Raw genomic sequence first — 10,886 nt, 5'->3', positions numbered from 1 at the left:
TTAATTAATAACGAAGCGGCAATTGCTAGCTGAGCTTGATGACGTCACAGCAACAGAAGCGCCACAAGAAGTTCGGCAGTATGTGGCGCACTCTCTGAAAAGTTGGGTGAAGTCACGTCACCAGAAAGGGCCAAGAATTCAATCTTACATGGCGCAATCTATTAATTTGAATGGCAGTTATATTTCATTGAACTTCAGCGCATTCTTCGTCTGTTTTTTTGTCCTGGAGTTAAAGAAGGACAACCATACACCTAATGACATCCTCTCCTAGCTTCCGTCAGATTTGTCTTTTGTTTTCTATCGCAAAAACATGGCGGAATTTCTTTCAAATTTACGTTTTTCCTACGACAAAAAACAACATTTTAAGGATTTTATTGGGTTTTGACGCTTTCAAGTGTATAGTTAATAAATTTCGGTTTTTAAATTGTTAAGCGTTCCTCAGAGTAGCAGCGAGATTACAGTTTGAAACCGGGAAAGCTGCTTGAATGTGGGCCCCATCTCCATCGCTTGGGTAAGTACACACATAGAAGTCCTATTACACCAGATAAAATCGTTAGGAGGGTGCCAATTAAATCAAGGAAATATGCGAATTTACGACGCTGAAATATTGCAACATATAAATAATTTAATGCCACATTTCTACCCTTTGCGCAGTCTCCTTTTGCCGACCTCTCTCATTAACACCACTGCCAATTTTCCCTCGATTCGTACGCCCAGTTCTTATACCCACACCGTGTGTGGCATGCGCAGAACGTTCTTGAGAGTTAACTCAATTTATACGGCGACAGTTGGAGGGCTTAGTGATTGAACTCGTGAATTCCGAAGGCGGTTGTGATGGGGTTCTGTGAGTTGAAAGATGTTGAGAGGTTCTCCGGAAGGAAATTAGAAAAGGTACATAATTGGATTCATTATGAGCGGGCATGAAACTGTCCTTGTAGCATGATCTATAAGTTTTCTGCCTTAATGTCTATTGCAGTTCTTGTAACAGATTCAACTTCCTTAGGTTATTTACGCCGTTGTTTGACATACGGCCCTTTTTTCATTTTTACATTATTGTTTTAATGAAGATGAATCCAAATAGTCTTGGGAGAAAATCTGCGAATATTAAGGCCTATTATGACTTTATACCTCATTCCAGATCCGCGTTGAATTAACTTGAGCGCCCTGAAGACCGGCTTCGATCCTATTAGATCCCATTGGTGCTCGTTTAATGTTCAAATGCCACAATACATTCGTCCAGGTTTATTAGTAATAATATCATATAACTTGAGTTTGGTTTTCTCATTTCTCTCCAGCAACCAGGTATATCTTTCGTAAGGAATTCAAGCGCATTTAAGTGCTATGTCAACTGCATCGCCCTGTATTTTTACAACGTACAGAGCGTCTTTCAGATTTTGTAAAGTGTAAAACTTTAACCTATGTCGTCACCTTTTAAAGTTGTTAGGTGCTGATTAAGGCAGATATTAGTAATATTTTGAAGTATTTTCTTAAATGATTGGGACGAAATTAGACACATTACTATATACATAAAATCCCTTTTAATTGGTGTTGTGCAATTTCAAGGACAAAAAGCGAGGAAAATAAAAAAGCAATGCGTACGTAATCTATTATCTACAAACTATTTTTGCACAATGGTTTAATCAAATAAATAAATTAGACAATACTCGTTTATAGTAGAATTACAAGTATGTCGATGCAATATGTCTTTTTTCCTTTCAAATAAATACTCTTAATAGTAAAGTTAGTCGCCGGCGCAGGTTAATTTTATCTAAATGGCAACACTGCTGCAAAGGCGCACCGACTTTTTAAAAAATCACAGCTCAGCTTGAGGAGAACGAAGACACATTTCGACTCCGAAAATGAATGCCGTAATACTTGAGGGCGTTCAGCGCCCCCGTCCGGAACAGAGCGCGCCCCATTTTGTCTTTTCACGCGGCAAGGTTCTCAGGTACACAAACTGACTTTCGGAGGGAGCTTCTATTGAGCATGCTGGAGCGCACCTCCCCTCTGAAAGAGGCCCGAATTGAGGACCTCGTTGAGCTTGATCTCTTGAAGGCCCGTTTCTCTAGTTGGTCCCTAGAAAGTACCGCATTAGTTTTCTGAGTTTGTCACTGTTTGAGAGTGGTTTACTTCTTGATGCATGGGAAGTCCCATATTTGCTGGTCTAGACCAAAGTTCTCGCCGTCTTGCAGGGTCTGCGGCAGCTCTTGGTCGAGGGTTTCAGGTAGGAACAGGGCCAAAATGCCACCGGCAATACCTAGCACTCCCAGAATGAGCAGCGGCAGTGCTAAGTCAATGTTGGCCTGCAGCAGGAATATTAGAACATTTTCAAGTAATAACAAAAAACGTACCAAATACACCACAAATGGTGCTACAATGCTGGCGACATATCCCATGATGTGAATGAGAGCCACGCCCTGCGCCCTCACCACAGTGGGCAGTAATTCGGCCGCATACTGCAGGCCGATGTTGTAGGAAATGTTGATGGCAAATCGACCGAAAATTGCCAAAGTGGCTGATGGTACCCCCAAGGGGGCCACGGTGGCCAATAGGCTGAAGATGCCGCTGACCACCATGGAGCCACAAGCTAGCCAGCGACGCCCCCACACATCTAGAACTGCAGTTAGGAAAGTGTCCGCGGGAAACTCTGTGGCGCTGGCTATGGTGAAGGTTAGGAATATGTCTAGCCCCAAAGTGCCTACGTTTCGAACGTGACCATCAAAAACTAGGGAAATAGCCATCCAGAGAACGATCAAGATCATGGTGATTCGGCGTAGACGGGGGGTTTTGAAGAGGTCCAGAACAGTGTAGTTTTTGTTACCTTCGTCTTCTTTTTGGAGGTCAAGGCAGCTGTCCTAGAATGGGAAGATGACCAGTAAAAAATTCAGTTAAGCTATAGAGCTTTCTTGCAGACACACCTTAAATTGATCATAAACCTTTTGGTCCACCTTCCTCCGATTGAGCTTCTCAAATTTCTTTAAAATACCAATACTCTTATCGATTTTCCCCTGCGATACCAACCATCTAGCGGACTCCGGAACAATCCAAGGAGTGAATATGGCCAATGCCAATGGAGCACTAGTCACATAACACAGCATCTTCCAATTAGACACCCATAGAGCGATCCAGGGTAAAATGGAGGCGGCAAACGTAAAGAAGATTGCAATGGACATGTTGGCGACAAAGGTTCTCCATTTGGGGCCCACATATTCTAGAACTATTGACCGCCATATTTATTTCTGAAGATTGTTCTGCGAAATTTACCTAAAATGTACATCATGGTGAAGCAGTTGTCGAAGGCCATTCCCACCAGGAAACGACAGGCGGCGAAAGTCCAGAAGGACGAGCACATGGTGGTGGCCATGCCGCCTACGAAGCCCACCAAGTTGGTGCCTACTAGGGCAGGTATGCGACCCATTCTATCGGCCAACCACCCGAATACCAGACCGCCTAAAATAGCTCCGCAGAAGAAGATTGATTGGGCGGTGCTGGGCAGGGCAGCATTGTCGCAAACCCAATTATTCTATGGGGAGAATAAATTTATGAAGTTTAACAACACTACACTCGACCATTTTACAATTGTTTATCCTTACTGTACTCATATGCCCTACTGACAATGAAGGTTGTAGTGATACTGTTTCCCACAATTCGTGCTAATTTCCCATTAAAATATCGGTTTTTTTTAATAACAATGCGTTCTGGGAAGTAAGCACTTAACGATTTTAAGTCAATATTAGTGGGTTGGTCGATCGTTAAGGAAGACTAGTTTGACAATTTCATTTATTTGTAATCGCTCCAAAATTTACCTCTGTAGCGATGGTACTGTAGGGCACCTCCGTCCTGTTATATTCCCAGCCATGCTGGCAATGAACAGTCTTCCATGATGGATTCGCATGTTCAATTCCCATTTCCAGGATTTCCGTGTAGTTCACATCATACATCCTGCACCGGTTCAGTACTTCGCCATCCATGGGAATTGCCAGAGATTTTCTGAAATCAAACAATTTTCAATGTTTTCTTTTTATCTAATCTCGCCGAATAGTGGACATTTCACTTGTTTGTTTTACGCATTAATTGATATAATTAAGGATTTTTTAAAGTCAACTAACCTGAACTAAACCACAGAAAAGCAATTGGAAAAGTCCCGTACGTAGTTAAGTTAGCATAAAGCGAGTAATGTGCGTTATGTAATTAATCACGTGCCAACGAAGCTGGAGGAACTCGAGACTCGAAGAAATTTTAATTAAATTCAATTGAGAATTATAAGATTACCATAGCGGGTATTTTGTTAAAAATTCGATTATAAGAAGTTTGCCGGGTGACTACTCTTGTAGCCATTTTAAAAGTTGAACTGATTTAAATATTTTGCTACGTTTTGGCAAATCTGCTTATGTGAGAGATATCACATCTGTCAAATCATGAAATGTGACAATCTTTGGAAACAATTGCCAAACGCGTTGTTGCCATTTTCTGCCTGAAATCTAATTATAAAATTTATGAAACTTCGTTGAAATATTATAGATTAATTTTTCCAGAAAACCTGAATAAATACGGTAAATTATAGGTTGCAGTTGGATAAAGAAAGTGAAGTCAGAGATAAAGAATGTAGAGAATGTTAAGTGTGGGTTAGGTGCCTTGTATTTGAAAAAAGTGGATTTAGTGTTATGGTGGTTCATTCAAAAGCCATATTTTCCTGATATAATAATCGCTCTGATTCCTTGGTAACAATTACCGTCTTCATTACCATGAGCTAACCTTGTGGCCGATTTCGTCTTCAGGCTCATTAGCATCAATTTTTTGCCATTAGCCATTAGGCTCCGATAAATAGCAATAATAATGGCTCGTTTCGCAATTTTCTCTTGCAAAAAAGCACGACGACAAATGAATTGTGTTAATCCTATAAAAGGCGTTTTTTAATTCGAAATCTGGAAGGTCGCATTGCAGGGGAATTTACCGTTTTATCGTTGAACTTTGTGCAGGACTTTTCTAAGATACGGATTAAGTAGAAATCGATTGGGTGTGGGTTTCAATACACCAAGTGAAAAGTGAAGAATTAGCATGTGAAATCGATTATCAAGTAGGTGCTTGAGACGCAAATAACGTGATAATTTGATATAGGTGCTAAGTAACCGATAAAGGAAGACTTTGGTCATCAAACTGTAATTGCCAGGTAACGGCGTAAAAAAGCTCAGAATTGTTTATGAATACCAATAACAACTAGTAATCACTGAAAACTAGCCATGCATGAAATATTGCGAGCACAATGTAGTCCATCAGATAAAGTCAAGTTCATTATTATTATAATTCAATATCCTGATCCTGTTCAATTCAAGGGCTGCCGCGGCGCTTGACTGCGCACGTCAAATCGGCGCAGCTTGTGCTGCGCCAACCCGTACATTGTTTCATATACTACAACTGTTTAATTAAATTAATTATCTTTTGTTTGGTTTTCATTAGCTTAATTGATTGCAGGGGGATAATTAAAAATGCTCGCATTAACGTGGTTACTTGACGGTGACGCCGAAGAAGGCCTTGAGAGCATCTTGGCGAGAGACGCCGATAAGGGCAAAACGAGCACAAAATCAGGAAAAAATCACAGACAAAGAACATAAATAAATTACACCACTTGAGGCCAATTTACATATCATTATTACTATTACCTTCTGGTTTACGTAACAACGTTCTTATACACAATGCGACCCTGAAAATTGTATATTTTTCGACCCGAATCATTAAAAATGTACCTGCAAAAGATATTTGAAAGTACTTCTGAAAGTGCTGCTTTTCTGCTAAAACGCTCCCATGAACGTGAGGATTTTTCATTGAAAAGAGGGAGGAACTGGTTGCACGCAGTTTGGCAATAATACGCCAGCCCCCTGAGAATGTTGAGTCATATTGTTTTCTTTGTCCACCGTTGAGGGTTTTTTTGAAGGACGCACAAGTTCAAAAAACTGTCAATGGGTGTTGCAGGATAGTCAAATTTTGATGGAAATTTTCAAAAATCTTTTTTTTTTTATTTGAAAATTTTTAACGAAAAGCAACTTTTGAAATTTGGAGGACGTATAGTTCACATTCCGGTAAGCGGCAACATTGCATTCCTCAGTTGTCAAACTTTCATGGCAGCCCTGTGTGACAGTAACATAAGTGCGCCAGACAAAACGAGTTCAATATTTCTGTTTCAAGGCCCGTACCCTGTTGTCGAATTTTGACAATTTCAAGAATTCATACAACCTTGATTTTTTAAATAAAAAAATTATTATTTCCCGCATTTTACTTGAGTTGGTTACATATACTAATGGCCCTATTTTTCTTTACTTTAACATAATCGGTACATTTAAAGAATAAAGTTGAAATTTTAAAACTTCTTGTAAATAAGAATTCGGCACTGTTGGCTTGTTAAACTGTCATGGCGGCTTTATTTGACGGTCACATGAGTGCGATAAAGGCGACGAATGACTAAACTGTCAAGCGTTTCAGATTTTACCTGGACTGAAGTTTTAAAAATTAAAATCCAGAAATTCAATAATAGCGCCATTCACTTATATAGTTTACAGACTAATGGCATTGCTATACAACATGTGACCATGAAAATTATACATTTTTCTATTTAAACTAATTAAAAATAATTTGAAATTACTGTGAAAATCAAGCTTTTTCATGAATGTGAGGGGAATTTATTATTGAAAACAGCAGGGGCGGTAGCACAATTAAGCAACCTCAGTTCGTTCCCTTTGGCCCCTCAATTAGGGCATAATGGTTTAACAAAAGATGATCGCTGCGTTGTCATTTAAGGCTTTATTGCAACAAAACCAACACCTGTTATTCGCATTCTGAACCAACCCAACTAATAACTTTCACGCAAATTTTCAAGCAATTGTGATCGACATACGGACACTTTCAATGCCATAGCGCAAGTTTAAGGTTCCGGTGCTCCCACAGATTGATTTTTCGGTTCTTCAGGTTCCTTGTTAAGGTGCGGAAGTTTTTGCCCCCCAAAAGACCTCCACTAATGAAGACTATAATGAGATGCAAAAAAAGCGGCTTGTGAAACCGATTATAGCCTACACCTACTTTGCGTTTAATCGATACAAATCTATTGTTGTTGCCAATTTATTACTACTTTATTTAATTCGGTTTTTTTGTTATTTAAAGTGGAAAAAAGTCAATTTACATGCGTGAATTAGAGTCGTAAGTTCGACGCATGACGCTGGGCAATTGAATTATTTAATTACTTCTTCAAATATTAGTAACGGAGGCCGTCCGGGTAATAACAATATGGTAAAACTTAAAATGGTAATCTTTGAGATGGGTTTTTGTGCGGTTAGTGGATCAGGGCTGTGGCCTAAATTAAGATTTCAAGTGTGAAACAGGTCTTTCTTGGTGACAGACAGTTAGATGTTGGGAGCCTGTGCGGTTTCGTTTCAAAAACTTGCAGTTTCAAGTAAAATTTTTGAAGTTTGGCAATGCTGCGGTGGTCATTCACCTGACAGCTTTTTGAGTTTAGTTTTTGCCACATGTGGCTACTTGCGAAGCAGGGCCGCCATGATGGAATGACAAATGAGAAACGCCCTGCTGCTAATCGCCAAGTTAACTGTTTAAGAATTTCAAAGGGGCAAGTACCGAGCACATAGCATGACAATTTTTGGAGAAATTCGAACTTGCTCTGTTTTTTTCTCAAATTTTTCATTTTTTTTTCAAATTATTCAAGAATGTGTTCTAAATGAAAAACTTGGTGATGCAGCAATAGCCTTTTAAGAACCTTACTAGCTCGTTGCTTTTGTTGCACTTATGTACTTTCAGTACCGCCATGGCGATTTGTCAATTGAGCAACGTCGTGTTGTCGTTTGGGAATGTGTTTCATGTGTAGCAAATCCTGCCTTTTAAGTTATTAAGTTTATGTGTAAAATTTGAAGTTAATCTGAACTCGAGCAGAAGGAAGGATTCAGTTTAGTAAGTTCTCACCACCTTTAATGAAGAAATTTACCTTTAACCCTAAATGACGGAAGTTCTAACTTGATGTTTTGAAAAATTATCGACGCAGTGTTGCCATTTGAATTTAGCCTGTTGGATGTTCTTATATGATGATTCGGTTTACTTAGAGCTCCCATATCGTTGAAATTTTGAAATGCTGGGAATATAAATCATGTTTTTTCCGATTTTTTGTGCGAGTCAAATCAAATTTAATTGAGCGCTGGTACTCGATCATCGACGTCTAAATAGACCTAATTGAATTAATTACCGATTAAACCGATAAATCAACGTTCCCCTGTCTCGTTTGACAGATGATTAGAACTACACGAGTTTAGAAAATGAGAAAAAAATCTACAGAATGTTGTATTTGATTATGGTCGCTTTTCTTCATAGTCATTGACTTGAGGCGCGGTGCCGCCTCAAGGGTAAATTAAAGCCCCTAAAAAGGGAAATTATTAGAGCGCGACCGCAAAGCTTCTTTCAGAACCATTATCTAATCTCGAAGCCAATAAATCTGGACGACCCTGCCCCGACACAATACACCATGAACAAGCAATAATAAAGCGGTTTGTGAAATATTAACAGACACATCCCGTATTTCGCAAAATGCACTTATAACACGGCATTACCAACCTCTGATGAGCGGTAAGATTCGCCAGTTCTGGCACCCAGCACCAGTGCTGCTCCGGCACCAAGGTAACGAAGATCTGGGTGAAGTAGACCCAGGCCACGAAGAAAGCGAATGGGATCATCATCAGGAACAGGAAGATCTGGTAGTAACCGAAAGCTCCGATGTGGGGGAAGAGGTCATCGAAGTCGAAGCTAGTTTTGCCCTCGGTCTTCTCTGGAGGTCTGTGCGCTAATTCCAGGCATTTGTTGTCCTTATTGTTGTGGTTCTGGTCGGGTACGAAGCCGCTGTTGCTGTACCTGCGCCATCTCAGGGTTAAATCTACGAATTCCAAAGAGATCAGAAGGTGCTCACCCAGACACGTCGGACACTTTCTCCAGAGGTGGCATTTTGCTCTTTGGTACCTACGGGCTAGCACATAAGAACCGACTCTTATGTGAATTCCCGCGTGCGCGGCAAAAAAACAACGAGAACTGAAAGATTTTGCAAGACGACTTTACGTTTTATACAAACGGGACTGAGCTGTAACCTTGATTGCGTTCGCTGTGGTGAAGACCTCTTTCAGTGACTTTCGACCATGCGCGGCAACGCTGCAAGGCGGATTTTCTCTGACGTCATGTTCACTGGGTCGCAGGAAATTCCCTGCTTGAGTCAGTTTCTTTGGGTCACATATTAATCTAAGCAAATATGGCGATTTTGTGTATCTCTACATTTTTGCCCTATAGCAGTACTTCTCATTTCCGGCAAAGTTAAGCAGACGTGAATCGAGTCAGCTGCGAGGCCAGACTTTTGCAGAGATGCAGACCGTTACTTAAGGTCGAAATTTAGGTTCAAGGGACCACATTTCCAGTAGCAGAAAAAAGGATTCGAACTTCAAAATCTCTTCCTCTTTTAAACTCGCATTTTTAAATCTAACTGTAGATTCATCCACTTAACTTTGATTTAATTACTGCGTTGCGAGGCTTCGAGGGACGGACTAAAATTATTCAACTTCTATCTGCGAACTCTACATTTGCGACTCTTTACGAAATTCTCAAATAGCGGATGTTTATTGGTTTATTATAATATTTCGACACGGTTTTTCCACTCTTAACGTCGGCTTCAATAATTGATTTCCAAGGGTTAATGTTTGCTTCAATTTCTTTCTGAAAGCTCGCGATTTCCTGTTCTTCTTGAAAGTCTGTTAATTGCACATTTTACTCTTGACAATTTAGGAGGATTTCGCAAGTTTAAAAATTACGTATTTTAACCGTTCATTTCACCCTTAAAGTTTTTTTAAATAATTAGTTTTCAAGACTTCAAGGGGAGCGCTTGCATTGATTTGAATACTTGACAAGGAAGTGTCTAAACCTATCTGGATCTCGGAAATGCAAATGACTGATCAATGCTCAATCACAGGCTTAAGTAGAAAGGCGATGGCGACACCATTATTTACATATTGCAAGCAAGAATGTATCGTAAAAAAATATTTTTCATGGTGATTTTCCGGTTTACACAGCGATAGTTCTAAGGTCACTTGAAAATATTTATGGCTCCCAAAACGGGCTTCAAGACCATCAATCTGTCTTACGTCTTATTTCTGCGAGTAGATATTGATTAAGAAACGTGAAACATTTGTCAGAAAAACTTTCAAAGGGGGTCATTTTGGTGAATTTTGGTCAGTAGGTATTTTTGCTAGAGTTGCGCCATCTTTTGAGTTGTCGATACAGCTGGCTGGCCATAGATTTTCGGTTAGCGTCACCTGTTATTGTATCGAGTAATCTGAGGGTGCTTATAGTAGGGTGCAAGCGAAAAGTTAACACGAAAATGTAATTTTTCGAAGTTTATGACCTAACAGTAACCCTCAATGAGGAGGTAATATTATATATAGGAGGTATTGAGAAACCGAGGTAAAGATAAAATATGATGATTTAATTATGGTTCTTGAATGGGATTCGCACGTTCTTGAGTTTCTCGGGCGTTCGATGCAGATGTGCAAATTTCACAGTTTAAATCTGATAATCCTGAAGAAAAAACCGGTACAAAGGTCGCTCGGCATTTTCGCACATGAAATCGTTAATTTCGTTAATTAGTCCAATTCGAGCAGTAAAAACTAAACCGGACGCCTTGAATTAAACCATAGAATCAATCGCGCAAAAAAATACCAACAGTCGTTATATGCGCACCGAACTGATCGGAAATAAGACTCATTCGTTGCAGTATAATAGCCAATAATCCATTATTCGGGATGCATTATATTATTGAAAAGCGGCGACGAAACGTAATTAAAAAATAATTGTTTTATCCA

At 39.7% G+C, this 10,886-nt stretch overlaps 2 protein-coding genes across 2 annotated transcripts in view; both read right to left on the bottom strand.

Moving 5' to 3' along the window:
• LOC136411523 (tether containing UBX domain for GLUT4) overlaps positions 1 to 10,886 on the bottom strand; it is a 40,324-nt gene that overhangs the window by 18,096 nt on the left and 11,342 nt on the right. The gene's annotated exons all lie outside the window — the stretch shown is intronic.
• On the bottom strand, positions 1,601 to 9,092 carry LOC136411381 (organic cation transporter protein). Its single transcript, XM_066393923.1, has 8 exons — positions 8,954 to 9,092; positions 8,605 to 8,898; positions 3,807 to 3,990; positions 3,265 to 3,523; positions 2,919 to 3,217; positions 2,352 to 2,855; positions 2,131 to 2,303; positions 1,601 to 2,076 (listed from the first exon to the last, which is right to left on the bottom strand). Exons 1-8 carry the CDS (start codon positions 8,986 to 8,988, stop codon positions 1,929 to 1,931), a joined length of 1,896 nt encoding a protein of 631 aa, XP_066250020.1. The 5' UTR covers positions 8,989 to 9,092; the 3' UTR covers positions 1,601 to 1,928.

The sequence above is a fragment of the Euwallacea similis genome, chromosome 10, assembly GCF_039881205.1.
Source record: "Euwallacea similis isolate ESF13 chromosome 10, ESF131.1, whole genome shotgun sequence".
In the NCBI taxonomy this organism is placed as follows: Eukaryota; Metazoa; Arthropoda; class Insecta; order Coleoptera; family Curculionidae; genus Euwallacea; species Euwallacea similis.
This window is presented reverse-complemented; position numbering and strand designations above follow the sequence as displayed.

What these genes read in the sequence shown, in the direction of transcription:
- LOC136411381 (XM_066393923.1), bottom strand. Translation starts at nt 8,988, where the DNA reads ATGCCACCTCTGGAGAAAGTGTCCGACGTGTCTGG. An exon ending in AATCTTACCGCTCATCAGAG is followed by an intron (nt 3,991 to 8,604) that starts GTTGGTAATGCC and finishes GTTTGATTTCAG; the next exon opens with AAAATCTCTGGCAATTCCCA. An exon ending in GACTTCCCATGCATCAAGAA is followed by an intron (nt 2,077 to 2,130) that starts GTAAACCACTCT and finishes GGTACTTTCTAG; the next exon opens with GGACCAACTAGAGAAACGGG.